At 40.2% G+C, this 25,097-nt stretch overlaps 1 protein-coding gene across 1 annotated transcript in view; it reads left to right on the top strand.

Moving 5' to 3' along the window:
- The window catches only part of anos1b (anosmin 1b), a 40,432-nt gene that overhangs the window by 9,309 nt on the left and 6,026 nt on the right, over window positions 1-25,097 (top strand). The window contains exons 3-12 of the mRNA XM_017478830.3: window positions 8,836-8,898; window positions 9,923-10,130; window positions 10,608-10,792; window positions 12,809-12,938; window positions 15,505-15,686; window positions 18,186-18,324; window positions 19,545-19,688; window positions 20,584-20,678; window positions 21,754-21,922; window positions 23,401-23,627. Of these exons, the coding sequence (XP_017334319.1) occupies window positions 8,836-8,898; window positions 9,923-10,130; window positions 10,608-10,792; window positions 12,809-12,938; window positions 15,505-15,686; window positions 18,186-18,324; window positions 19,545-19,688; window positions 20,584-20,678; window positions 21,754-21,922; window positions 23,401-23,627 (1,542 nt within the window). The remainder of the gene's footprint in view (window positions 1-8,835; window positions 8,899-9,922; window positions 10,131-10,607; window positions 10,793-12,808; window positions 12,939-15,504; window positions 15,687-18,185; window positions 18,325-19,544; window positions 19,689-20,583; window positions 20,679-21,753; window positions 21,923-23,400; window positions 23,628-25,097) is intronic.

The following is a 25,097-nucleotide window of genomic DNA, read 5'->3' as shown; positions in this document are numbered from 1 at the left end:
ATTAACCTTCTTTCTGAGAGCCTGCTGTTTTTATGGACAGCTTCGAGGAAGCTGCAGGCCTTACACATACCCCACTTCCCTATGTTAATCCAAGTCTGGATCCCTCCCTTCCATCCCCCGTTTGGCAGGTGAGCTGCAGACCTGGTAGCTGACCCTGACCCCCCCGGCTTGGTCACTGAGCTGAATCATCGGGGGCAGTTGGTGGAGGGTCGCTCCCTGTGTGGCCACCTCTCTGGGGGAATCTCTCCAGCTGAGTGCAGTTTCAGCTCTCTTTTAGCCCTGTGGAGAGGGCATCTCCGGCCAATGTTGATTTAGCAATTTTCCATTTTTGTAGTGTTTTCCAAGAGCAGAGGAACTCTTTGTGTTTTTCAAGAACTTTGCACTTTGTGACATTTGAAATCTCCTTTGAGGAGTCTTAATCGATATTGGAAAATTGGCCCAAAACAGCCTCAAACAAGATATTATGACTTTAAACTACAATTTATTGATATTCCAGCTTCAAAAGTTCATTTTGAGACTGCGGTGTTACTCGTGTTCTACACACATTTGTCATCGTTATGTAATTGTACTCATATTACAGAACACTCAGGTAGTTCACACTGAGATTTGTGGATTCCTTTTTCCAAGTTTCTCTGATTAGTTGCTCCTCACAAGCTTCAAACACGCTCTGTTTATCAAGTCACTAAGAACATTTCAAAAATATTTCAAATAGTCATAAATTCAGACTAGAAAATAAAAATGTACAATGCTAAAAACATTCCAAGCCTCAGTGTTTCTAGATTGAACTACCTTTATCTCAGTGGTTCAACCTTTAGCACTCTGTTCTGTGTGGCACACACACACACAGAGCTATGTCCTATGTAACCATGAATATGTTGCAGCTCTTTGGAACACCCAGGCTGTTCCCACAGTAGATCAGCATGAATTGTTTTCATCTGCTAGCTGGTGATTTTAAACTGCATTAAGCAACGGGTGTTTTCCACTTCACTTGGTGTCCTGTGTGGCACCTTAATGACCAGCTTGTGCCACATTCAGCTGTGAGTGGGCTTTTTAGCCGTAACGGTATTTACACAGCACCGCACGTTTACTGGACATTTGTGGAATTTTAAAACCTTCCAACTGTGAATGAAAAATGTTCTACATATGGTTTTTGTCATGGTAGGTTTGGAGCCCGAGAGCGTTTAAATGTCAGTATACCAAACCAAAACCTTCAACCTTTTATGCTTTTCAGGTAAAATGAAAATGTTTAAACCAGAAAGAAAAGAGGCCAAGAGGTGATCATTGGTTCGCTTGCTTAAAAATGAGGTCTAGGATGATTTATGTTCAAGGAAAACCAAATATTACTGCGCTAATTTCTTCCATATTGGCTGAGGCATGTGTTTTATTATTACTGATATGACTTTACATTTTATTTCCTCTTTCCTACTGGTGTTAATAACAAAGTTCAAATTCAAGACTGTGTCTAATGTGTATTTTCCCCATGTTGTTAATGTCTCAAAAAAAAGCTTTGGTTTTCAGAAAGATTAAAAAATATATATATATATATATATATATATATATATATATATATATATATATATATATATATATGTGTGTTCCAGCACATTTAAATGACTGCTAAATGGAGTTCAAGTGTTTTTACTGAACCGTTTATTATTAGTTCATTTTTGGCGCATGCCTTCATTCTGAGGTGATTTTCAAGGTCATTTACACTTTACACAATGTATTTTACTCTACATGCATTGGATGTAGGTTACACAGAATTATACTTGGATGTGTATTTTGTCATTTAGACATAAAAATGAAAATATTAGGCTATATTAGAGCCATTTTTCTGTGGTGTTTGAAAAAGCATCCATACCCTGCAACTGAACCATAGTCTATTCATAAAATTTGAAGACACCTGACAGAAATTTTATATATGCCATTTTCCATGCAATGATCTTTTATATGATGTTTTTTTATTGTCCAACGCCACTTTAATATTTCTTGGCCTGATCAGAACTATGTGACATTGTTTTGCTAAACTAAATCACCATCTGCAAATGAGCCAATGTTATAGTGGTTTTCAACTGCTTAGATTTTCATGTAGAGTTTCTTATGTCCTTTTTTTAGTAGAGGTATAAATCCTAATCCAAACTCAATTCACATTCTTTGTATTTTCAGTGTACAAAACACCAGCTCTCTGGTTAATATTCTGATTAATGGTCCAGGCTCTAGTGGAATCTTTTTTTTTTTTTTTTATGGTCCCCATAACAAGTGGCCCACAAGCCCTGTCTCAGTGTTTTAGGTGTTGCTACAAATTTCCCCTCACTGTTGTTCTGAGGCCAGTTCTCTATATACTGGTTAAAGGAATTTTTTTTTTTTTTTTTTCCAGAATGTTTTGAAGTAAATTATTGAAAATATCTCCACAATACATTAACTGATTTTATCCTATAATGGGAGTCAACTTGGCCACAATATGGGCTCATGACTTGGCTTAATACGCACCATTATTAAAATGGAGTCACAAAGCTTCAGAAATCACCCCATACATCAGTGGCACAGCCTCAGACCTAGTAAATATAGTGAAAAAGCTGAGCAATTGGTGAATTTTCTCTTTATGTTTGGGCATACAAAGGGAAAAAGACAGGAGTGTCAGATCATATACTAAACATTGCTTGTCAAAGGGAAATTCATAGTGACAGCTGGAAAAGCTTTTTTGTTTTTAGGATATAAAGGGTGTCAAGCACCAGGCCCTTTATGAAAAACAAACATACAAAAAAAAAAAAAAACCTTAACTTGACTTTTCTATGTTGTGGTGGACATTTGGAAATGTATAGGTTTTTGTTCATAGGGCTTAAATTAACTTTTAGGCTTTGGCTTTGATTTAGGGATTTAAGCAACCATAAATGGATTTAGCCGGAAAAATCCGTACGACATCCCCTCTCGTTGTTGGTACAGGACAGATTGTTAACAGAGCCTGTGGTTCTCCAACTGCTCGTTGAGTCTGCTGTAGCTGATCAAAAGACTGGATTATAGCATTAGGAATGAGGATGTTTCCTCTCCACAATGTAAACAAAAAGCAAAGGGCAAATAAATAAACTAGGCTTAGCATTGCTGTTAGGGTTCACGAACAGGCCAAGCTGTCGTTTTAACACACAGGAGTTTAATAGACTGATCCAGTTCTGCATTTGCTACTGATTTAGAAATCAGCCACCGAAACGTAATAGTCGATTTGAGAACAAGCAAGTCATAACTTCTGTAACAAATGTCAAGAGTGTTTATGATCACAGTCAGTCCAATAATGTTGCGCACATCAATGCCATTTGGAGGCTTAAAAATGACCATAAATATATATGACTGGAACTGACCATACCACACACTCATCAAAACCAACGAGTATTTATTACTAGTAGTATTTCCCCCCCCAGTAATATAGTGCCAGGAGTGACCTTTAACTTTTAGAAAGAATTAGAAAAAATTAAATAGCCAAGATTATTTGTGCCAATGCTACAAAATGTAATCAGCAAGTGCACAAAGTATAAAAAATTGAGTAAGTCTGAGAATCATATTTATTTAAGTACTGTTGCTTTTTAAATGTGGATGGTACTAATGGTACTACACTTTAAGCTCAGTGTATCTGTTTTGTTTTTTTGCCTGGCCATGTGCATTAAAGCCAGAGTGTTAGAGGTGAAGACAGATGGAAGGTTTGGCCATTCTTGGCTGGTTTGTTCATCTGGTGAATGTCTTTTTTACCAAAGGACAGTTGGCTTTTATCTTTTTGAAAGGTTTTCCATATTGTCCTTAATGTGTTCCAGCCTACCCTTCCCTAACACGTTTTTCCACTACATAATAGGATCACATTTTTGCACCAGGTAATGAAAACAACCAATCAAAAGGCTTAAAAGGTGAGGTTTATGACTTTGGCAAGTGGCACCATATAGATGTCTAAATATGTGACTGAAGTCCGTGAAGCTTACCATCCATCATCGACAGTGTCTACTGTCCAGCAAGGTCAATTTTAAACAGTAACACATTTCTGGCCCTGACAAATCATGCCGGCGTTTGTCTCTGGTGTACCTCACCAGTGTATCTGTATCACCAAAGTGGACGCAACATCATCATGCATACTTGCATGATCTATAGTGCTGGCTTCCTTCCTCAGCGTCTTTGGTTTCACATATGGTTTGTACACCTGGTTCACCTTAAAGTGCTGAAGTTAATACAGTGCATTGTTTCATTTCCTCTAATTTATAGACTGACACATTAGTTGAGCATCTCGAACAAGCACTATAGCATTACATCAGGAAGATGTAAGTTAGCCTGCAGACAGAAGAGCACACTGGAAGATTCACATGTATTGCACACACATCTACTGTATTGAGAAAAGACAAGAAGGATGGGATATTCTGGAATTTTTGGACAAAGACCTTGTGGCTAGGCACACAGACTTTGAAATACCTGAGGAATCCCGAGTCAGGATCCCGAGTTTTTGCCTGGATAGAGCAAAGTGGAAAACCAGAGGCTCTGTTATACTGTGCATGGCATTTTACTGACAGCGTTTGGGTCTACTTGTCCTCTTATAGCACTTCTCCATCGAACAGCATGGCTTGCCGTGGTTCGGCTACAAAATTGAGAACCCATGACTCTCTGTGTCCTGCCTGAATGCCTGTGTCACTTACCCCTCACATAACTCTCTGAAAGTAGAAGCACCTCTGTTTGGGATTTGCCTCAGTTAGAAGATGGTAGATGATGAATTGAAAGATCAACCTTCATAGTGATTAGAACATAATACTGTGGGTAAATAAATAAAACTGAATAAGAAACATGACTGTTTAAAGCAGCTTAAATGATTTCAATTGCTGGCCTCTTAAATCCGGCAGAAGAAGGGATTTTTGAAAAGAGTGAGAAACTTTGGCAGACATTACTCTAGCCTACTACTGAAGATTTTTTGTGCCGGTAGAGAAGCCAGAGACATTAATCAGGACAATTCTGTTTGATTAATTGATGGTCTGAACTATTTTTAGTTCCACAAGTATATACCAGCTACACAATTTTGGTACAGTAAGAAGGATGACGAAATTCAGCATGGATACTTAACTATAGCACAGCTTGCATGACGGCGATATTAGTGAAGATTATGAGTAATTTGCCAGGCTGAGACATTACTATTTTAATGGGAATGGTGTCTTCAAGAAAGACCCTGCCCCCATTTACAGGGCACGAGTACTCACTAAATGGGGAGTGTATATGAATATGAATGTACATCATATGCTATGGCATTTCCCAGTCTGCAGCTTTCAACTTGAACACCTGTGTGAGATTTTGGAGCTATGTGAGAGAGTGGTCCCCAACACCATCATCAAATGTCCAACTGAGGGAATATCTTTTGGAAGAATGGTGTTCATCGCTCCAGTACAGTTCCAGAGACTTGTAGAATGGATGCCAAGGCACACTGAACTTATCCTGGCAGCTCAAAACATTACTAAGACATTTTCTGTTGGGTTTCCTTTAATTTGTCACCCATACGTATTAGAACTTCTGTTATTATTTCCATGGATTATGGAATGGCTTCACTTTACGACTCTTTCTTTTTCCTCTTTCTCTGTAGCTGGAACAAGAAGCCTGATTTCAATTGTTCTCTTAATTGTTGCTTTAATGGAAAGTCTTATTAAACAAGAACATAAATGTGTTGGTGAAGTTTAAAGTTTTGATGTAGTCAATAAAATGTCTAGACTTGTAAATTTTACAGAGGAAAACAGCTTGATTACCAAGAAAATATTTTGGGAAATGTATTTTAAAAAGAAACAGTAAGTGATCTTTTTTTTTTTTTTTTTTTTTAAATCTTTATAATTATTACAGTGTAAGTTTGAAATGTTTTTATCATTTGAACCTTTTGCTTTACAAAAGACACATAAGTTCACATATGGTACGTCTTATACTTTTTTTTTTTATCAGAAACGTCCTCTACTTTGCTGAAATATCTGCATTGTCTCTCTGTCAGTGAAGATTAAGTGGCTTTCACCTGGCACAAAGATCCCACTAGACCAGTCTGTCAGTGGCTAGGCAATACAGCATGACAAGGCCAAAGAGTCAGCTTTGCTCAGAAACAGAATATGTCTAAGCGAGCGTGATGAAGACCAGCAGAGGAAGCAATTTCCGTCCCTGTGGGATGCCATCATCTAAACACTCAGGTTAAACTCGATGTTCAGTAATAATCATTTGGGACTTGTCATGGAAAGGAAATGCCACTAACATCCCTAAGTGAGCGATCATTTTCATTTCAAAGTGCAATTATGTTAAGTTTAAACATGCAGCGTACCATAGCATTGTTCACATAAATAGTCACAAATGTATTTCGCGGTAGAGTTTGTTTAGACTAAAGCATGTTAGACTGTGGTTAAGCTCAGCTCCTTCTAGTTGCACTTCCACTTCCAGATGTAGCCTGTCATCCGTCCATCACCACATAATGGGACGCTGTCTGTTAAGTCGGTGCCCTCTGCATTAGAGAAATTAGTCGCTGATAACCTGTGTCAGGTTCAGACTAAGCACTGCATACCGGTCTAGTTGTGATGAATATGGGAGTTGTGCTGTGGAGGCAGCAGGAAGGAGAACAAGTTTCCCGTAATGGAGTCCAGCTCCCATGCGCAGGTCTTTATTGGCATTGAGTTTACCACTAGCCCTCTTTCCACACCCTCACCAGAGAGTGGTGTCACATTGATGGCTTGCAGGCATTGTGTGTTTGGGAGTGCAGAGTATGTTTAGCTGAGAGGGGGTAGTGGGTTTTTGGTTTTGAAGTGCTGGGTGTGAAGGTGACCCATAAAGGCTGTCAGCGGTTGTTAGATGGAGGCAGTGCATGCACTGGTCAATCTGGCCTTGGCTTTGCAACCAGATCAACATGTATACTATATACAGTATATATGTCTTCTTTATTATATTACATACCTACTTTCTTTCATAAAGGGATTTTCACAAATTCTACATATATTTCTGTAGCAAAATATGGATACCCACATGCTTGATCATATCCCTAACCATAACCTTGGTGTTGGGTTTTCTGTAAAAAAAAATCCTACTGCATCTTTGATGTCTATAAACTGTGTGTTTATTACCCCCATCACCACCACCATTTGGTTTGTGGGAACATTTGGTCCTCAAAAACACAGCAAAGAGTGCTATCACACACACACACACACACACTCACACACACACGCCACTTTTTTCTCATTAAATTGAGTTATATTAGAACTTACAATAGGTTTATTTCACAATTCCGATAGACCTTTACTTTTTTTGTTCCAACCTTATCAACAAAAATCAGTATTGAATGGTTCACCATTAAATTTCTGACACCCAGAAGAACATGTTCTCTGTCGAAATTCCTACATGTTCACTTTTGCAACACTCGTGGCAAGACCATGTTGATAGGACTCAGCATGACTGACTGATAAATCAAATTTACACATTTGCTGTGATTATTTTTGCAGTAAAGTGACACCTTTGTCTGTCCCCCCAACCACCCCCCTCCCCGTAAGGCAGAGTGCACTCTGTGGGGTTCGGCCAACTGAAAGCCGTCTTTTCTCCAGCGGAGAATAGATGGTGGCAGATGTTGAAATAATCCGTCAGATAACACACAACAGATGTCTTAATATTGTCCAGCTCATACTGGAGACAACATGAATGACTAGGGTTGGCCCAGTGAGGCAGAGACAGAGGCTTGCCGGGAGCGCACATGTTTGATAGATTAGAGGGGACTGAAGTAAGCAGTGCGCAAAGAGGAAAGAACAGGAGGACTGAGACTAAACACACTACTGTACACACCCTTTCCTGTCAGTGTGACACTATAATCTATTATTTAAGCATTAGCAATGTGTAAAGTTAAACAGAATATTTACTCTTTTATTAAATATTTATTTCACTTCCTAACAAGAATGAATGCTTGACTGAAGATCTGTATCTAAAACAGTTCTTACAGGGTATTACTTCCCTGGCTTTGCTGGCGATGAAGTGCATGAATCGAGTTGGAGGAGTAGTCCAATGTCCAATGTAGCTACTTCATTAAACCAGTCTTTCCCAGAGGAAGGTGGGAGCATGGCTTCTATGTTTGACCAAATGAAAACACATTATATCAGGGTCTAAAGACACTGATTCAGTTCCAGTAAATGACTAGGTTTGGTTGGCACTCCAGCACTAGAATCTCAGAACCCTATATTCAATTTAGTTAGATTCTGTGCAGCAAAAAGGAAATCTACCTATTGCCTACACAAAATGTTTACAAACCTAAATAATTGAGATGCTTTTCTTAAACAGAGATTCTTTTCTGCTCAGCACAGTTGTGAAGAGTGGTCATTTGAGCCTTACTATCAGCTAGAATCAGTCTGGCCTCCTCTGTCTTCTCTAACCTTTCTCATCAACAGGGTGTTGGATATTTTTTGTGTTTTTGTAGCATTCTATGTAAACACTAGAGACTGTTGTGTGTGAAAATCCCAGGAGTACTTCTGAAATACACAAACCAGCCCATCTGGCCAGTCACTGAGATGTCATTTTTATCCAGTTCTGATGTATGATGTGAACATAAACTGAAGCTCCTGACCTGTATCTGCTACTTTATTATTATGTCACATTTCCATGCTAAAGCAGGAAAATAGTTATTAAGTTTTCTAGGGTGTTTTTAGTACAATTCTAAAACAAAAAAAAGACTAAATTGCAGTGGGTATTTATGAGGTAGATTGGTTTTATGATGAAAGGTTAATGTTGTTTGGCATATTTGGCTGCACTGTTTACTATTTTTCTCCCTTACTCAATGGCTGGTTACATTCCAGTCTCTGGTCTGTTTTCTTTGTTTGTCTGCAGTGCCTACAGCCATGCAAGGAATTATGGGAAACCAAAAGAGTTCTTTCTCACAAGTTTTGCGAGGTAAGCCTTACCACAGAAAGCCTGTGTGTTTGATCAGTGCAGTTAAAAACAGCAATGTATGAACACTAAACCACAATTGGATATGAGATGTACATAAAGAACATAACAGTCATTAACCTGCTGGGAGATGATGCCAAGAGCTCTAGTCATGATGTATGTGCATGTTCGGTAGAAAGTCTTCCTGTGATTCAATTTCACCCATATCAGGGAGCTATTTGAGGAAGATTGTGAGCCAACATATAAAGTTACACTGTAATGTTCTGTGATTTAAAACATGACAAGCCTATATGTGCACATATGTGTGTGTGTTTGTGTGTGTGTGTGTGTGTGTGTGTGTAATGTAAAATGTAATCACATTCATATTATCCACCTGGCCCCTAGGTTCAGATTTGATTACACTCCTTTAATCCTTTTCCTAATCCTGCAGAGTGGTGAGATATTAAGAGAAGAAATCAAACAGACAAAACAATGTAATTGTGCACTCAGAAAATATAATAACTGCTCAAATTGAGGCCTGAATTTTCAATATTCCTCTAAAGATGCTCAGAGTAAAAGTGTAGTACAACGGCAGTTTATTAAACCCAGTGGTTAATAAGTACTCTGGTGTAATTTTCAATCTCTCTGTATTAGAAACAACCTGCATGCTTTGTTGTTTCCCCAACTGTGTGATTGAACCAATGGAAGAAACATGTGCCTTGCCCAGAGAAGCATCCCAGAGAAGCATCAAGTTAAGTAATTCTTGGAGATGTTTTGCCAATGTTTCCAGAGGCTTGGTCAGGAACTCCGCAGCCAGATTTGTCCTCAGAAGCGGAGCTCTGTGTGCGTCGAGTCTGTTTCGGGCTTAAAGTAGTGCGGTGCCAGCGCTGGCAGGAGCGTGACGTCGCGCGCACACGCCATGGCTCTGTCTCATACGGAACCGCTATGGCCAAGGAACGTGGGTGGGTGTCTGCTGCTAACCACTGTATCTCCTTCTCTGTCTCCATCTCCCTCTCTCTGTCTCTTTATCCCTCATTTTCATAAAAAGAAGCACCATGAGTGTGTGACCAGTGCTGAGTTCTTGCAGTCACTGCAGACACAGAAGCAGGGCGATTGTCCTTCTCCTCAAAGGGCATCAGGCTTCGCAGCCGCCTGCGTGGAGAGCTGCAATGCCGACCGCGAGTGCTCTGGCTCTAAAAAGTGCTGTTCCAATGGCTGTGGCCACACCTGCCAAGCACCAACCAACCTTTATAAAGGTATGATATGCTGTCTGAAAGTACAGCATTTGAATAAATGGGCTCAAGTACAGCCAAATCTCCATACTCCTGTTTATTAATTAAGATAAATTGTAATCAGTTAGAGTTAATGGTATAAAGCTTAACCTAGCAGGCTCCTACAAACAAGAATATTCTGCTGATGTAAAGTTTAAGAATTCCAAAAAAAAGAACTGACAAAATTGGACGAATATTCCTAAGTTGTCCCAGTAATAACAAATACCTACAGCACACCAAACCAGCGTTTTGGTTTCTTGATGTTCATTGGAGAATGTTACATCCGTATGCTCTGTATGCTCTAATACTCTGAACATCAATGATCCGTTTTTATGTTGTACCGTAACATCACATCATTGAATTGATTTACTCTCCCGTTCTGTTTCCAACCACTTTTTAACATGCAGAACAAGTAGGACATTAAGTAGGTGATTCCCAGCATGTGTCATCCTTGTGTCATAGGCGTCCCTCTGAAGCCAAGGAAAGACATGGCCTTTTTAGAGGACCCGCATGGACAGCTGGAGGTGACATGGATGTCTAAGTTCAATGTGTCTATTGAGCCAGTGCTGTATATTCTGCAGAGGAGATGGAACCATGGCATTCATCCCAGCGAAGATGACGCCTCACCCTGGCACACCGTTATGATGGTAAGAGAACAGCAACACTAGTCCGGGCCATGTTTTCCACAAACGCATTTCACACTATCGTCATCTGTGCCTGGATTAGAATGACGTTTATTCTCTCTGCGTGAGTGACAGTGTTCTGGTTTTTGGATCCTTTGAGACAGCACTCAAATACTCTAAGTTAATTTGTATAGACATTTCAGAGTTTACAGCTATGATAATGGAAATACTTGGACGAATTACACACCTAAGTGGTCCATTACTATGAACTCTATGATCAATAATGTAGAACTTTTATTCCTGTAAAACCTCCAAAATGCCAAAAGGCAACTGTTATCCAGACTACATCACTGAAAGCTTTCCTTGAAACCATCCTTTACAAAGATCGTCTTTCTTGATTGTCAACTTTCATTTGAATCAGAAAAGAAAAACTAGAAATGTAAAATCAGAAATGTATTATGTTTCCAAAAAAACCACTACAAGTATTGGCCACATGTATTGAAGCGAACAATAATTTCTAAAGTAAAAAAAATAGATAGATAGATATTTTTCACAGGTAGCCTATGCAAATCTGTCAAAGATCCATCAGGTGGATGTGGTCTTCTGCTGTTGTAACCCATCCACCTCAAGATTTGACGTGTTGTGTGTTCTGAGATGATTTTGTACTCACCATGGGTATAAAGAGTGGTTATTTGAGTTACCATAGCCTTCCTAGCAGCTTGACCCAATCTTGCCATTCTTCTCTGACCTCTCTTATCAACAAGGCATTTCCCCTCACTGTAACTGCCACTTACTGGATGTTTTTTTTTTTTCTGGTAAGTGGCATTCTATGTAAACTATACAAACTGTTGTGTACGCAAATCTCAGCTCAGCAGTTTTAAAATTTTCAGACCAGCCCATCTGACACCAACAACCATGCCATGGTCAGAGTCACAGAGATCACATTTCCCCCCATTCTGATGTTCGATGTGAACATTAACTGAAGCTCTTGACCTGTATCTGCATGATTTTATGCATTTATTGCTGCCACATAATAGGATAATTACTTGAATGTACAGGTGTGTAGGTGTTCTATAAGAGTGTGTACTCTTTACACATTTCCATCTTTATGTACAGCAAGGAATTCCCTTGCTATGTATTCCCCAGGTATTTGAAATAAAATGTTCATATTTGGGATGCATTTGGCCACCCAAATGCATCAGCAGACTCGAGTGAAAATTACAGTGTTTTTTTTCTTTTCTGTTTGGCATCTTTTCTGTAAGCCTTCTTAGATCATGCTGGATTATTCTCTCTTTTTGTGATAGTTGACCTTTACTTGTGTGGTTTCTCATTTTGCTTTAGTTCTTGTTTTTAACTATCGTCTATAATTGAATTAATCTGTTTATTTCAGATTCATGATAGCCTGCTTTCCTGGCATTAATACTTCCCTGCTCCTCATGTCTAGAATAAACTCGACTGTAGACTGTGTGTTGGTTCTTTTTGTGCATGAAATAATGATATGTCAATGTAAGTGAACATCCCGATGTCAAACTGCACCTTTATAATAGACTGTATGCAAAGAAATCTCTCTGTTTCACTCAACATGGACATACGTGCCTTTGAATTAAAACTGACATTTTGCGCTTTAACCTAATAGTTGATTCCTTATGAAATCCGAATCCAGTGTGCCGGAACACAGAGCCAAAACGACAAAGGATTGTGTCACTGTCCAATTACTTACAGATTGTATTCTTTAGCGGATTCTCTCTGAGAGGCACTGAGCTCATCCAGGGACATGATTTCAACAACCCCTAATTGGGGCTTTAAATTTCAAACCATCAGATCAAGAGATCTTTGAAACAAATAGTCCATTGTCATCTCCATTTTCTCCCAATAGGAACTGCGAGGTAATGGATAGGAACATATAAATAGCGCTTTTCAGCAGGTCTATGAAGATCTTTTTGCGAACGATCAACCAGTCATTACAGCATTGATGGAGTCCTTTCATCTGATTTGTCTTAATTAAATCCGCCCTGACCTTTCTGTCTCTCTCGCTGCCAGACCATGGAAGAACGGGCCTTGCTGAAGGACGTCCGGCCCCACAGGTGGTACCAGTTTCGGGTGAGTGCAGTGAACAGCCAGGGCACACGCGGCTTCACCACTCCCAGCAAGCACTTCTTCTCAGCACGAGGTAAACCATTACACTTTTTCGACAAAGTATATTCCCGCGAAGATTTAGCGAAGATCTGCGTCTACTGCCATTTTGATTATGTTCAGTGGTTAGGACGTTGGGTTACTGATCAGAAGGTCGTGAGTTCATACCCCAGCATCACCAAGCTGCCACTGCTGGGCCCTTGAGCAAGGCCCTTAACCCTTAACTGGTCAGCTGTATAAAAAATTATATAAATGTAAGTCGGTCAGGATAAGGGTGTCTGCCAAATGCTGTAAATGTAATGTAATGTAAATGTAAAAGTCTGCACATTAGATTTTTTAATCAGATGCTCAATAATATGGGCAAAGCCTCAGCGTAGATTGCTGGGACACCACTGAGTGAGAGGAGTTATGGGGAGTTACAGACGAACGTGCAAATCCTTCACAGCAGTTCAGCAACACTGCAGAGTCAGCCGTCTTTGTAAAACTGGCCTGCCTGAAACCAGAGCAGTCCACAGCCTGTACATCATCACAGCCCGCTCCACTCAACTCTCTCACACTCCCACGTACACACACACACCCAAACACATACACCCCATCTCTCATGCTGAGAGTTTGGCGAGCCGACATTGTGTCAGGTTTTAAACATGTTTTAGTGTATGGAGAGATGCTCTGGCATATGCTCTGACTTTTCCATGGATGCAGCAAACAAACATACAGGGACAAAAATGAGAACGTGCTCAGTATGAGATTTTCTCATTGTATCTGTTTTTGCATTTTTGTTTTGTTTATTCTTATTTGTTTGATTACAATTTATGGCGCAGACAAGTTTCTCAGGGACGTGCTTCACGTCGTCTCAGACCACAGGGGTGCTTGATTTGGCACGTTCCAAAAGTGAGTCTATTGAAAGTCCAAATCCAAGCTGTAATTACATGCAGACTGAAGCCATCACCAGTAATGACTCAAATCAATTCTTGTTTTATTTTTAAAGATTACCAGCACTTGGAACGATGTTGAGGATAAAAAAAATGCAGTGTTGAAAGTCTTTTGTTGATACTTATGCAGATGATTTCAGCCTTTTTCATTGCTGAAAATTACCTTTCGCTGCTGAAAATTCACGATTTGCCATTTTCTATGGGAAGCACAGCTTTGGTCATATTCTGTTAAATTATAAGAAACTGTTTTCTATAGCCAGTATTGCAAATCACTGTTAACATACATACTTAATAATACTTTGTAGAGCCCTTTTTTTCACCATATGGCTTTCTTTCCCTCTTCCTTGGGGGTCACAAAACATGCAACTTTCATCAAATTGCCATGGGACATCTGAGTGGCAGGGGTGCGGGGGTGCATGAAGAATGCTGAAGGTCATAGGTCATGTGCGTAGCTGCCATTACTCAAGGATATCTAGAGATGAAAGGGTCTTCCTCCAAGGCTATATGACTCGGTGAGGAAAAATCCAAGTGACAGTTTTCCACTTGCGACCTTAAAGCAAGCAACAGGGCCACGTGTGTTGATCGGGGGTTGCCTCACAGCACGAAATGGAGCCTTTGTTTTCGTATGGATGCTGAGAGTTTGGAAGCCCACCCTAAAGGCCATCTGCAGTAACCGTTTAAGGGTTTACAGTAGATAACACTGCTCTCTAATGCTGCTGAAAGGGAAATCAGATTGCTTGCTTTCAAAGGTAAAAATGCATTCCTGGTGAAACACTAGATGCTGAGGTACTATTGATAGCGAAAGGTTATGTTGATTTTCTGTCTGAATGTTTCCTCATGTTTAGTGCTGGGTTCATGTTTTTGTGTAGATTAAGTCAATAACAATGGAACAATATTGTCATTGGTGTACGTTGTATGCCTAGCAACGTTCCAAAATATTGTGATGAGGTGAAACTGCTGTAAAATGAGGAGCAGATCTTTATATGTGTTCAGGCATTATGACTTCGACACCCCTGGTTGCATTTTTGTGTGGAAGGCTTATCCACCCCACCCAGTGGCAAGAGACTGAGTCTCAATTCATCATATATCTGTTCCACTGAAGAGTCATCCACCATGAATACACACACACAATGACACACATGCACTCACACATATGGCCTGCTGAGTTGTGGCGCAGGCTTGCGAAAACATTCCATATGCAGCCAAGAACCATGAAAGACCATGAAAGCAGAATAACAGAGACAAAAATGACAAGAAGACAATGATGTCCAGTTCTGTTTCCATTGACGTTTAATTGTAATTCTGGCATGCAAACAGTTTATCCTGTTCTCTTAATAGCTCTAGTTATTATTTATTTTCTTTAAATGATTAGCTGGTGCTTTGAATAAACCCAATTTAATTATGTGTTACATACTACTGAGTTCCTTCCTCTGGCTACGTAAAAAAGGAAGGAAAAGTGAACACAGCATCACAGTGCTGTCAGACAGCTTTTTTCATTGACTTCAATCTACATCGACCTTGCAGTTTCCATGAGTTCTTGATTTGCATCCGTCTCTGGCTTGCATGGACCTTCTCCTCTCCCACTGGCTATAGGCCACATCAAGAGAGCACAATTAAATGTGATCAGATTCAGCAAACTAAAATGCACGTTCTCTTTTCTCCCCGCTACAGACCCGTTTCCCCCAGAGAGGCCGCAGAACATCAGCGCCGAGAATCAGACTGTGAGCGCTGATGGTAGGGTGAGCGTGCTGCTTCGCTGGGACCCCCCCAGAGAGGGAGACCTGCAGCTCCACCATTACAAAGTGACCTGGAGCGGCCCGAGTGGAAAGGAAAGCAGCAGGGTCGCAGACGGGGTAAGGCTTCCCCAGTGCAGCTCATATCTCATCTCCCTCAGAAGCCAAGCGCTGCTCTATAACTCTGGCTTCGAACGCTGAACATATTTTTCTGTCTCACCTTCACTTCTAGCCGGCAGGAGGTTTTTTGCATTGAATATATCTTTTGTGAGTGGAAAATGCGTTTTGGAGAAAAATGAGGGCGAGCAATCGTGCCAAAGCCCAATGAGGTCCTGTGAGGTTCTTTAGCTTTCCCCAGCTGTTGAGGTTTATGAATTATCTGTTTGTATCCTTCACTTAAGAAAGTCATCTGGCACCTGCAGAGATAGGGGACTGTTATCCTGTGAACCCTTCAGGCTGAGGAAGTCCTAAATCTAAATTGGATCTTAAGAATTTATCTTCATAGTTTCACCATAGCTGTTCAGACTCGTAGATTTAGACAGCGTTAGCTCGCAGGTGTTGAACTCATGTGCACCACCTGCATCCTAATAAAGTGTTAGAAAGTGTATTTATTTCTCCGCAAAGCCTGTAGTACAAAGACCCCATCTGCTCTTGTGATCATCGTATTTTACTGTAACCTAAGCACTCTCCTTGAAGCCGCAACTCTCAAATGGTTTTGATTAGGTAATTTGTTTTTACAACGCAATAACTTCTGGGTCTGAGAAAGCCATCCATTGCGCAGAACAGTAGCCTATAAAGAAGAGCTATTTCGGAGACACGGGTTTCAAAAAATAGTGATTTCTTTTAAGCGAAACCTATTCAAGATGTAAAGAAAAAAAATCATTTCTGAACCGCCTGGAGTCGAGGAATTTTTTCATCCAAAAAACACAGCAGAGTTAAAACAAAATAGACCACGGCTTTATATCTATGTCATCCGGGCATGAAATGAGCTCAGAAGTATGCACCATTTAACACGATGACGATATTAGTCCAACATAAGTATCGAGCTCTTTCCTTGCTCATTTGTCCGAATGGTTAGGTTAACAGAAGAAGACAGGTTGATGGTGGAATGTGATACAAGACCAGAGTACTGCCAAATCTACACTGAGTTTTAACGGTTGACCGAAACACCACTCGCACACCCTTAAAATCTCATTATGTTTAAAAAAAAAAAAAAAATTCCATCTCCATGATAGAGATGATGGTGGAGATGGGACTTCCACCACAAGATTGCGAGGAATGTTTACAAGGGCTCCTACTTCATTCCCACATTGAAGAGCAACAGGCAAGGCAATTCCAGCCACATTTAAATCCAATTATCGTGAATCACGGCAAGATAGACACTAGTGGTGAAAGTCTAGTATACAATGTTAGTCCCGCATTGTATCCAGGAATCCAGGACTCATCCGCTTTACTATGTGTTCTTCCATCTTGTATCTGTGCTGCATAACTTTCCCTGACCTCATCAGCAAGAGAAAAATTCAACCGAGGGCCAGGCAGGATTTACAGAATGTTAGACCACTTGTTATGAGCTGCACTTTAAAAATGTTTGTGTTGGAGCCTGAAGCATTTACGTGGAATATTCACCGAAGGGCTAGTTGAGGGTTTTTTTTTTTTTTTTTGTACAGCATGTAAAAGGAAGCATTGTAAACAGAGCGAACAGGTTTAAACTAGACCTCTGATGAAAATTTATTACATTGCCGTAAAAGGAATGAAAAATCATGGTACCAGGTAGAAATGAGTCTGTAATGCCAATGTAGCATCCATTTTACTATTTATTGCCTTTATCACTGTCACAATACACACTAATCTACCCTCATTCCAGCATAAAAGGGCTATTTCTACTAACAGAGCTCATCTTGCACGTTTTTGGTCTGAGCAAAAACTCTCCCAATTTCCCATTGGACCACGAGTTAAAATAGAGTTCAGATACTGAAAATCATAACATATGGCTCCGTGGTGACATGGGAGGGCTTCACGCAAGTTTCACTGGGCTCGTTTATCTGCACACTTGTGAAACACATGTTTTGGCTATCTGGAGAAGCATGGCCATATTAAAGCTCATTATTCACCATTAATGTCACAAATCCTGGATCTCACTTGCCTCAACTGGAGAACCAGTGTCTCTCCTACTGGCTAGTCTTTTTGGTCTACAGCTTTAGGGACAGAAGAACTGTTTAGACCTCCTGAACAGGTTGGATATCCTGTCAATCATAGTAAGAAAAGCAAAATATTTACTTACTCAGAACACAGACTACCTATGGTCAAATATACTGTATGTGGTAGTAGCCGTAGTAATAGTAATAGTATTAGTGCTACTTTTCCTATTTCTACTACCACAACTACCACTACTACTTCTGATCAAACTAGTGCAACTATTACTATTTCTACTACTACTTCAACTACTACTAATAAAGAAGTATCAAAGCAATAAATAATTTTATATGTACAAGTACTTTGAATTTGGACTGCATAAGGTAAGAATTTTTTTTTTTAATCATTGAAAAATAATTGTTGTTGTTGTTGTTGTTCCTACTTAACTATCATGTCTGGACCTGTGTTTTTTTCCATGCTCCATAGATGCTGACGGAGATGGAGCTGGGAGGACTCCAGCCAGACACTCAATACATAGTGAACATTCAGGCAGTTGCTTTCTGGGGACAGAAGCGTTTGAAGAGTAACCGTGCACAGCTCTCTTTCAAAACTGCCGCTTCCACCGGTAAGGGCTGGGTCTAAACAAGTGACATTTGTTTCTGTTTCTGCTTGCTTGAGCATACGCTGTAGAGCTTTGGAGAGCTCATGTAGTTTAATGAATTATTTTGCAGGTCGTAGCCCCATGCCTTAAGCTTGAAGCCAAAAACATAAATTAAACAGGATGGCTGTCCGATCTGAACATTTGCTCTCTTTGTTCTCATCTCCCCATAGCTATTAATCAGCATTGTCATTGATGATCATGCAACACAGGAGACCTTTATTGGAGGATGCCTCTCATGTCCGAACAGCGTCTCCTTACATGGGTTTAATTTTTGGCACCGAAAACAAGGTCATTTTTCCTCAGATGAAAGGAGTTAACCTGTCGTACAAGTAGCAGTTTCCTGGCGTATATCAACACTCTAGATCAGTTCTTATCTGTGTTCAGTTGAATTGTGGGTCATGAAAGGGAGTCTTAACAGAAATGCCCTGACTCAAACACCCCACCAGGGCTTTAGTTAACATCACTTAAAAAAAAAAAAAACACTGGCCGTTCCATAGCAAAGAGGAGTTTCTCTTCTCATGTTGTTTTCTGCTTTAATTTATGCTTTATAAATCATGCACTAATTCTGCCAAAACTAATTCCAGACACGCAGCAAAGACGTATGAAAATTTAGCGAATCCAGTCTGTGTTTTGGCTTTGTGCATCCTGGCAGGTTAAATAATGTCAAGATTTATTCCATTTTTCAAAACGGCAATATGCATTTATATTTTCCTCGCACCTCAATTATTATTGCTCCCTTGTGCACATTTTTCTATCTTTATTTTTGTTTTTTTCCCCATTTTTATAAGCCTTCCGGAGTCCCTCAGGATATCTTTCAAACTTTGCTTGGATTATAAAGTAGATTCATTTAAATCAATTTCGACTAGCTATTAAATGACCACGAATTAATGAGGTGAGACGTATGCAGCTGACAGATACGGCACTGAATGACTTCTGCATATAACGCGTATTAGAATGTCTTTATGAATGTGTCATATTCACTCTGTTCAACTGCAACAAATAATTATTTACATGCATTTTCATATTTGTTATGCTTTACATCTGCTTCCATTTTTTAAAAAACGTTCCATCGTGCACTCCTACAGAGAATCTGCGATCAGGCAACCAATCATGAAAGGCCTCAAAAGGGTCATGTGTTAAATGAATTCCACTTGGTGAACCTGAATCTCGTGTTCTCATGGCAGGCTCCTCGCCAACATCACGGGACTTTTCCAACGAGCTGCCCATCTCCCGCTCATCTCCCAGAGTCCTCCGACTCGAGGCCGCGGCTCCCCACTACCACAACAACCAGCTGCAGGTGAAGGTATTTTGGAAGAGTCGACTCCCAGGCAAGTGGAGCCAAAACCAAAGCTCTCGTCTTACATTTGCGGTGTGTGTAGCTGTGTGAACTGAGTCGATGTATGTTGTTTGTTGCACTGTGGTCCTGGAGGGATGTTATTCCATTCCACTGTACATTAGGTCAATAAAATTTCGCTTGTTGCGTGACACAGTGGTGCAGAATGCATAAATCAGGAGCTCATGAGGAGTTTCCATCAGGCAGCGACCATATCAAATTGAATTTTAAATTGCCTACTTTGTCCTCACCCCAATTACACAGATCGTAACTGTGCTGGACAGCCGTTTCAATTTCACAGATGGTCTGCCTGTGTCCTTGAATCAGTCAGAGCCAAAGAAAAGCAGTGTAGTGACTAATGTTTTATTGAAGAACATTACAAAGACACAAGCCTTATGGTGAATTTTATCCGTCCTACATAAACAGACACTCATCGGGGTGTCCTCTCTGTACCTCCTCCAATACATTACTTTGAGTTTGTATGGTAAGCATGGTCAGAAATTACTCATTTGGTGACGTGATGCTCTTCAAAGACCGGAGGGGGGAGTTCTGCTGAAACCGCAGAGCATCATAAAGAGGGGGTGCTGATTTACCGCTATCTCTTGGAAAGAGGTGAATAGACATATGAAGACAGATTTAATAATATCAATATGGCTGTGAAATGAAAAGCAGATGGGGGGGACATGGCTCTCTGGGCCTCTGACAACCTGATGCACTGTGGGAGATGAGTTTGATGAAAGATGTAATACTGCTTGGACACGGAACAGGAAGAGGACAGGAGGCGGCGTGTCCCTTAAAATATGTCCATGCAGCTCTGTGACCAAAGTCTTTGAGAGTTTAACCAGGGCACAGATCTAATATACTATGTGTTCTTGTGTCTCTCTGTGAAGAAAACCAGAGGGGATCCACTTCATACTTTTTAAGCTGGTTTCCAGAGGTATGTGCTAATAACGTGACCAAGAAGGAGAAAACGGCTACTGTACAGGTATGTTAACTGTTTTCTCTGCTCGGCTGTCAACACATATGTAGGAGTCAGTAGAAATGTTTCTAGTAAGGAAAATCTTGTTTCGCATGGTCTTCTGGCTCAGATATAAATGGAGAAAGTCACCGCATTATATTGCATTAGTCTGGAAAATACTTTTCATATGTAACTCAGCAAGGTCATATAATAAGCTGGTGGATATGAGACACCCTGGATGACCTGCAGTCAGCTCGAATTTGGACCTACCAGCAAACAAGAGTGCAGGAGAAACTGTATATTGTTTAATAAACATAGGAATGCTCTGGGCACGGGCTGTTTGCTTTTCCAGCAGCAGGATAAGGTGGTCCTTGCCCAGCCACTTTTAGTTACAATGCACCACACCTACCTACAACCTCATTGTGATCTGCTTGGGCAACTTGAAGGTGTTTAATTTTAGCAGGAAGGAAAGGTTTAACTATTACACATCATCTGGAAAATGTACCAGGCGCACATGTCTGGACGACGTAAAGGAACGCTCGGTAATGGAATATCAGTAGCAGTCACAATATACTAACATTACTCAGTGCCATTGTGTTGCCTTTCAGTGGCTAACACGAAAGAAACAAGGTCATTATCAAGACCTGGACGTTTCCTATAAATATCTGCTCATATAACAGTGTGGTTTATTCACTGGGGTTCCTATGTTTCCATAAAGCCCTTGTCTAAAGTCTAACTATATGGCATTTAATGCTATAGCAGCCAAGAGTGTTATGTTTCCAGATGTAATCAGTCATGGGCTGGTAGCGAAGGTAATGAAAATGTGTGAAAACCACAGCCATTTTTTATATGACACAAATACACTGCGGCTAAAGGGATCAGTATCTGATTTCCCATCAGAAGAGCTGGGTGAAATTCAGCCTCAGCGACTCAGTAATCATACATCGCATCAGTTTATTTCCCACTCTTTATCATGCTTTATGGTTGTATCCTCAAGGATATTTTTTATTATGTTTCATTTTCTCTTGATCCACAGAGTATTGGCATCACTGAGCAGATTTGGTGTCAAGATTTGATACATCATGTTCCATTTTTCCTTTAGGGCACGCATTATGTCATCACAGACCTTCTCTTTGCCTGTAAGTACAAAGTAACTGTGATACCACTCTCTGAGCATGAAGAGAAGGCCGGGGCCGTGACCTCTGTCACTACCCCACAGTGCTCGACGCTTAAAGGCCGTGGGAAGAAGCTACTGTCCTGTGCCCACGATGGTAAGGAAAGGTTTTTGCACCATAGCATTTCTTGAACTGTAGCGCAGCATATGTTCAATTGCCACAGATGAAAATGTATACGTTTCACTGTACTAACAAAAGAAAACTTGTTTAATTGAAACTCACTTACAGTACAATAGAGGTCATTTAAAATGCATAATTATCAGCCATCCATGGGCGCGAGCCAAGAGAGCCAAATTGGCTGTGCTTGCTAGGTGAGAGAGATGGCATATTGTATGTGGAAGAGGGCAGAGTGTGTTATGCTGCTCTGGGACATATGAGATATGAATGTTGGCTTCACGTGTCTCAGAGGAAATGTGTGTTTGCCCCACCCTCCCCGGCCATTATGTGCTGTGGAGCGTTAGCTAGTGAGTGGGAATTGACTTGACCAAACTTGGGAAGAAATGGGAGAAAATACAGTACGCATAACCTGCCGAGGTCACTCGTAACATGAACCACCTTACTTATTGCTCAGTAATTTGCATATTATTCAATACTTTACAAATAATTTGGTGTAGAAACTTCCTTACTATAAATTGTCACAGAGAGCTGAATTCAAATCCATTTGTTGCTTCGCAGTTAGCGCTGAAAAAGATTGGGGTTTTTTTTCCCTTTTTTGTCATTTTGTATGACTTATACACAAGCAGAGGATACAGATTTTTATCTATTAACTTTTTGGTTTTCAGGACTGAAGTTAGTTGTAGAATTTCTCCATTTCTCATCTGCATTTTTAGTGGATTAGCTTTATATACATTCACCTGACACACTTAAAACTACTGTATTCACATAGCACTATGTATCTGTGCCGAGGGAAAGTAGGTATGAAACACTACATATCTTAAAATTGCATATTTTTTATTACCTATTAAACCTGAGTATCAGAAAGCAGCAAAGATGTAGACCTCTTAGGGTTAAACACAAAGTTAAAACTCAAACACAATAAAGGTCTTGGGATGAGACATGAGAGAGAGAAATGCTTAGCAGAGCTGTTCTTATGTTGTTTTATTCAACTTTCCAACACTGGAGCAATACAATAAAAAAGTTATTTTGGTCATTTAGTGCTTTTCCAAAGGTTTCTAGGTAGCCATTTACCATCAAACCCACACATTGGTAAAGCACCGACGCAAATTTTTCCCTCTGAAAAAGTAATCCCATCTCTGAAAGGACGACTTGTACATATTTAATTTACAAAAATATCTGAAGAATTTTTTAAAGCCTTCTACAAATATGTTTCCCCACACACATTGATCGTCTAACCTAACAACTGCCCTTCGACTTCCATTAAAAGTTTTAACTAAGCAGGCTGTCAAAATGATTCTTAGTGGTAAACATATATGTAAACCATTCAGTGTATATCAAAAAGTAACACGTTCACATTGCTGAGTCTGGAGAAATGCGTTTTGGATAAGGTATTTGTGATCAGCTGACTGAAAATCATGTCTGTTGCACGGCTCTAATGATGCTTGTCTTTGTCCCAGAGCGCCATCTGCAGGCCAAGAAGGCGCTGCAGCGCCCCGAGAAGCTGTTAGCGGAGTTTCAGACGGTGAACGGCACCCTGGAAGGTCTGTTCAGCTGGCAGGTGTCTGAGATCACACCCGGCCAGACACCCATCACAGGATTTCAGTTCTCCTGGGTCAAAGTCTCCAGCAGCCGTGTGAACAAGTCTCCAGACTCACTCATCTCTCAAACGCTAAATCTGGCAGCTGTAAGTTTGAAGGCTTTATAACAGTCATGGAGGATGTTTATCAATTCTACTTAGCTCTGTAGCTTTTATGAAACAGGTAGGGACTAGAATTTGATCAAATTGGGAGACTGAATCATGACACTTAGATACATCACCTGATTGATATATTGATGGTGGTGGTCATGATGAAAATGAGACATGGTCTTGAAGAATCAGACAGACCTGGAAAATAATTCTCCTTTCCTGCTAAATAAATGTACTTATGAATTTGGTAGCTGGCTAGTAATTTTGAATTCTATATAGAAAATATACAGGATGTCACAAAAATCAAACACCTCACGCACCTTGATCCCTTCAAACCTCACCCATACTCCATGATACTGTCCCAGCAAATATATATATATATATATATATATATATATATATATATATATATATATATATATATATATATATATATATATATAATTTTTGCATTGATTGTGCATGATGTCGACAGACAGAAAATGGATGCACCAACAAGCATCAGTATTAGATCAGTATTGGGTGTAGGGCAATACTCAGAACTATGATATCAGTGTTGGGTCAAAAAATGAGGGAAATGGGATCAGCGAAGCCCTAATTATATTCCCTTTTATGGCAGCAACTGCTTACATGTTACTCTTTAACAAAACACCAATCAGAAAATATTTAAATATGTATATAGCTTTCAGTGATTGACATCATCACAAAGTAGCTTTTTACAGAAATCCATGCCCAGATCTAGATCATTAATAAAGAAAAACACTCTGAGATGATATGAGGAAGAACCTTGTGAGGATATTTTCTGAAGCTTTTTTCTAATTTCTAAATATATATGTTAATAAATATATATGGTGAGCCTGTTGTGAATTGGAGTATTGATATGAGTTTAAGCAGGATTAAGTAGAGTACAACAGCTTGAGATACACTGTATGACCAAAAAAGTATGTGGACACCTGACCATCATGACCAGATGTGCATGCTGAACATCCCTTTCCAAGACCAAGGGCCTGACCCTGGACCATGGACATTCATATGGTCCCCCCTTTACTGCTATACCAGCCTCGACTCTTCTGGGAAGGCTTTCCACTAGATTTTGGAGCATGATTGTGGGGATTTGCCCATTCAGCCACAAGAGGGTCAGGCACTAATGTTGGAGAAGGAGGTTTGGGACACAGTCAGCATTCCAGTTCATTCCAAAGGTGTTCATTGGGGTTGAGGTCAGGGCTATGTGCAGGACATTCAAGTTCTTCTACTCCAAACCATGTCTTCATGGACCTCGCTTTGGGCACAGAGGCACTGTCACTGCCCCTTTGTTCCAGTAAAGAGAAATCATAACGTTGCAGCATACAAAGACTTTCTAGACAATTGTGTGCTCCAAAATTTGTGGCAACAGTTTGTAACCTCATATGGCTTGATGGTCAGGTGTCCAGATACAGTACTTTTGGCCACATAGTGTAGATTTGCAGG

This window comes from Ictalurus punctatus, chromosome 10, assembly GCF_001660625.3.
Source record: "Ictalurus punctatus breed USDA103 chromosome 10, Coco_2.0, whole genome shotgun sequence".
In the NCBI taxonomy this organism is placed as follows: Eukaryota; Metazoa; Chordata; class Actinopteri; order Siluriformes; family Ictaluridae; genus Ictalurus; species Ictalurus punctatus.
This window is presented reverse-complemented; position numbering and strand designations above follow the sequence as displayed.